The following is a 5,101-nucleotide window of genomic DNA, read 5'->3' on the forward strand; positions in this document are numbered from 1 at the left end:
GGGGGTCGCAGCAAAGGTAGGTCTACGTGCTTCGTGGGGGAGGGGGTCGCCGCGAAGGTAGGTCTACGTGCTTCGTGGGGGGAGGGGGTCGTGGTGAAGGTAGGTCTAGGTCTACATGCGTCGTGGGGGGAGGGGGGCAGATGTATGCTCGCGGTGAAGGTAAGTGACTCATGCGGAGGGGGGGGCAGGACCTTGTCAGGAACAAAATAAGTCTTAGCATTACCTTTTTCGCTTGGGCCGTTGAAACATTGTAAAAGTTCTGAATGAAAAATCCCGCCCGATTTTATTTGTTGGCCCGGTGTCGGGCGACCAGCCTCGCACGGTTAACGACGACGGAGCCGGCGTCTACGCGAGGTCCCGGTGTCGGGCGACCAGCCTCGTGCGGTCGACGACTTCGCGGCAGCTTATCGTGTTGAGCCGCTCCGTCGCCGGCTTAAAGGTCTGCTGCAGCGACAGCGTTGAGCGGTAGAATTTCTGCGCCTTCTGTAGCTCCCCCTGGAGGATCGGAGAGGACAGTAAACGAATCGGTATTAAATCATATTATCACTAATGTATAAATATATATATATACATACATATATATATATATATACATATATTATATATATATCTATATGTAATAGATAGATTAAAGAAAATGGTGGCATAAAATTCCTGTTGTGACATAAGTACTAACTAAGTCTAACTAACACAAACAATTCCCCATAGACAGTTAACAAAAGCATCATAAAGTTGCAAGAGCGACAAAAATCCTTACCAATTCCCTCGTAACAAAAAAAAACCTCGCGTAGACGCCGGCTCCGTCGTCGTTAACCGCGCGAGGCTGGTCGCCCGACACCGGGACCTCGCGTAGACGCCGGCTCCGTCGTCGTTAACCGCGCGAGGCTAGTCGCCCGACACCGGGACCTCGCGTAGACGCCGGCTCTGTCGTCGTCGACCGAGCGAGGCTGGTCGCCCGACACCGGGACCTCGCGTAGATGCCGGCTCCGTCGTCGTCGATGCCGTAGACTCGATGTAGAAACTTCGCGCAAACGTGCCGGATTTCTTTACCACATGATTTTTCTTGGCGGCGTGAGTTTGCGTTTCAACGCCGCATTCGAATCGACGACATCTAGTTTTTCTTGTTTGGAAGACGGATTCTGAAAGCGGGCACTCGAGTTCTGAAATCGGGGAGGGAGTCGGGCCCCTTGTCCGAGACGTCATGAGTCATTAACTTTTCCAGTACATTTCACTTCAGTTGTGAGATTTTCTACTTGTCATGATGTAATTCATCACGTTTCTGATCAACGGGCCCCTGGGTCCTTTCTTGCAGGCATCTGGGAAATGGATTCTGATATCAAGAGTTCAAATTCTGAAATCGGGATCCTTTCTCACCTGTATCCAGAAAAGAGATTCTAATATGAAGAGTTCAAATTCTGAACTCAGGATATCATTTCTTGCCTCTTATCAGAAAAATAGATTCTGATATGAACAGTTCACGCTAAATCGGGGGTCATTTCTTGCCCATATCTGCAGCCAGTTTACGCGTTGTTTCTGTGTGTGATTTCTGGCACATAACTTGCAACTACACGAGACTCGTGTCTATAATTACTGGTTGCCATTGAAACTATAGTTATAGGGACTTGATATTTCCTGTAAAGTATGTTCATTTGTATGAAATTCTTTTCGTACATCTTTTTCTGCTGTTGAACAAATCCGTTACAAAGTAATGTGTAGGGTGCAAGAGGGGTTGATAATTTGTTACATAGAAAACCGTAATACATTTCTAGTATGCAAGCGCAGTAACAAAAAACAATGTCCGTGTTTTCCAATTTGGTTTTTATAACAATGTATCTCGTGACTTTATTAATGGTTTTTAATAATTAATATGCCTTGTACGCATGCATAACCGGACAAATGAGCAGTAATTGCTGTGCACACTGTGCTATATATCTAGTAGAGTAGAGTATACCAAAGACAATATTAATTGTTTACGTCTGTTCCCATCAATCATTCTAATTGCAAGTGACAGGTATTTGGTAGATTCATACAGCAGTGTTAGCTAAGATCTGTAAAGTCCAGTAACAGTATAGTGGGGTTTATCTGTTCTTCGATGAACATCGGATGCAGTTGAGTACAGTATTACTTTATCATTTTAAATGTTTGCAGTTGTAAGTTCTCGTTCCGTGTGTTTTGTGTGTTTTTGTGCACCATTGTGCCTTTATACGTCCTCCGTACTCGATTCGTTTGTTATCGAGTGAGACAATACACATTAATGCATTGCTACTTCTGTGGAAACCCTCAAATTTTCAAGTAACAGAGGGTTTACATGTTTTGGAGGGTTTTCTTCAAGTGGTAGGCGCTTCAATATCAGTTCTTATAGCTGTTATTCGACGTGCGAATTTTATTACCCTTTTTGTACTTTTAAGTAACTTTATAACAGGTCACGATCGACATGTACTGTGCACGGCTTGTTCTGTGACACTGTGCGGCAAGCATACTGACACCACATCGGTGTTCTCTTGTTGTTCGACGTACGTGCTCAAATTTTCTAGGGCTGCGTGAATGGCCATGGACTGAGTGATACATACCTTATGCCATGTACGTCGTCACTCGCCAGGTTAAGATATAATATTCAATGTGTACGCAACCCAACCTGTGAAATAACCTATGCAGCTTTAGTAGCTGCAGTCTTTGCGGTTTAGCAATCAGGCAGCAGAGCATTTATAACATTAAGTTTTTCTACCATTAGAAGTGCATATAACTACTTAAAGTGGGATTCTTTGCTATGCAAGTAGGTGAGTTTTATTGTTGCTCATTGGACATAAGGGGCCACGTGGTAATAATGGCTGCTCATCCACCGTTTATGACATGGTTCCTGGCTTAACGAGTGTGACCAATGCCGTCACATGCTTTGATGCATCGAATTTCTTTGTATTGTTGTGCTGTGTTTGCGACTGTGGTGCAGAACTAAAGCAATATGCAGTGTCGAGTCCTAGTAGTCAGGGCACATCAGCGTGGCCATTAAACCTGCCAAGATTCACGTGTAGCTAGTGATGAGATATTGTTAACCTGCTTTAGAAGGTTAGCATGGCTCATAGGGTCTATGTCCCCCAGGGTACTGCCGGAATGTACCCTTGGTACGGTCCGGTATACCGGAACGTACCCTGGTAACTATCTGATATGGTTAGGGTTAGGGTTAGGGTTAGGGAGTAGGCGTAGGCGAAGGCGACTCCCTAGACTAGTTAGTGGAGTAGGCGAGGTACGGTCCGGCATATTAGATAGTACCAGGGTACGTTCCGGCAGTACCCTGGGAGACATAGACCCTCTCAGCGTTAGCATGGCAGCAGGCCGGCTGCGTGTGAGGCAGCAGTCATGAGGAAGGCTCTTGACGCTTAATGCAGAAAGCGATTGTGATACCGATTTTTTTACAAATGAATATAAATCAGTTGTGATTAGAGTTGACAGTAAAACATGTATTTTATTCCATTATTCGATTCCACTGCGTGTAATTATGAAAGTACAAAGTTTTACTTGTTTACTAACATTAATAAATACATCTCTCTGCAAACCGTTAGAAACAGTAGCAAATGTGCACTGTATAAAAGAAGCTGGAGCATAAACAACTTTGATACAAGATAAATTATGAGGTACTTTGTAACCAATTTCACTACATTGCTACATACACGTGTCTCGGCCATTACTACTGAATTTTGTGATGTCATTATGAAAACAGTTGAGCATGCTTACCATCGTGGTATGTATCATCATTTCAAGCACCGGGAAAAAAAGCTGCAGGTGATCGATACCAATTAAAAATACCTTCCACCACTCGCTCTACAAAAACATCACACAAATATCTGTCATTGTCTTTTGACACCTGACAAACATCTACCAATGATTCCAAGTACACGCACAAGCACCTCATCTATTGCACTCAAGATCCCACGCTTGTGATTAGTGTCCGCCTTTACCGCACCAATACCAACTACTCTAGCCGTATTTCCGCAAGTGAGAACTAGAAGGTATACAGGCTGTCTTGAACGATGGCGGGAACTCTGGATCTCACGTAGACCAATCACGCAGTTGAGGGATGTCTTTGTAGAGTTCAAGAGCTTCTGGGTTAGCAAGCGCGCCCCTGTTGTTAACCTCCACTCCGGAAATGATCTGCTTCACGGCCACCTCCACCTTTTTGGCATTGGTCGTATACTACAAGGAGACACATTCAGTTGCCGTTAGATCAGAGGCGAGCAGGTTTTACAGCTTTGAGCGGGCATTCTCAGCATTAGTATTCTATTCCATGGTGGGTCATCCTGAGTAGTCTATCACTCTACTGCATGCTTTAGTTATCCTCAGTATACTATTACACTATACTATGTTTTGGTCACCCTCAGTAGCCTGTTACACTATACTATGCATTGGTCACCCTCATGATCCGTAGATTTTTACTCTACTACATTCTCCAGTCTCTTACATCATCACTTTATATCTCTCGCTGACTCACAATGGCACACAATCACTCTATCTTTTTTACGACATCCTTCGCTGGGCGTGATATCATGAGCGGTGATGACTCACCGGCACATCGGCGATTGGCAGGACAACGGCAGGCACGTGCCGGGGCGACAGCAGCCGGCATATGCGCTCCTTCACTTGCTTCACGAGGGAAGCGGTCAGCGTGTGTCCACTCTTCATCTTGAGGAACAGAACTACGCGCTCTTCTTGGTTGCTGCGGTTCAGCTGTCCGACGCAGAGCGAATCGTCAATCTGCGAGAATTCTTCAACTGCAACATGCACTGTGTGTCTTAGTGCAACGTCTTGATACAATGATACGCAGCATTTCAATGTAATGCCTCGACATGCCTCGTACATGTCAACCCTAACCCTTTGACACATCCCCGTGCTAGGGTACATAAGACGATTTCAAAGATAGGTGTTACCGCAAGGTCCCGATCCATACTATGGTCTGCCCCTCTCACTCCCCTTTCTCTCTCTCTCTCGATGTGTCTCCATCCCTCCCTCTCACTCCCACTCTCTCTCGCCACTCCCTTTCCCTCCATCTCTCTCTCTCTCTCTCCCTCTCTCTCGATGTGTGTGTGACTCTGTCTCTGTCTCTGTCTCG

At 45.4% G+C, this 5,101-nt stretch overlaps 1 protein-coding gene across 1 annotated transcript in view; it reads right to left on the bottom strand.

Moving 5' to 3' along the window:
• Positions 1–3,434: 3,434 nt before the first annotated feature.
• The window catches only part of LOC106807132 (acetoacetyl-CoA synthetase-like), a 14,261-nt gene continuing 12,594 nt past the window's right edge, over positions 3,435–5,101 (bottom strand). The window contains exons 15-16 of the mRNA XM_014809395.1: positions 4,558–4,882; positions 3,435–4,188 (exon numbers count right to left, since the gene is read on the bottom strand). Of these exons, the coding sequence (XP_014664881.1) occupies positions 4,045–4,188; positions 4,558–4,882 (469 nt within the window). The 3' untranslated portion in view covers positions 3,435–4,044. The remainder of the gene's footprint in view (positions 4,189–4,557; positions 4,883–5,101) is intronic.

Source organism: Priapulus caudatus, unplaced genomic scaffold (genome assembly GCF_000485595.1).
Source record: "Priapulus caudatus unplaced genomic scaffold, Priapulus_caudatus-5.0.1 Scaffold197, whole genome shotgun sequence".
NCBI classification, from domain to species: domain Eukaryota; kingdom Metazoa; phylum Priapulida; class Priapulimorpha; order Priapulimorphida; family Priapulidae; genus Priapulus; species Priapulus caudatus.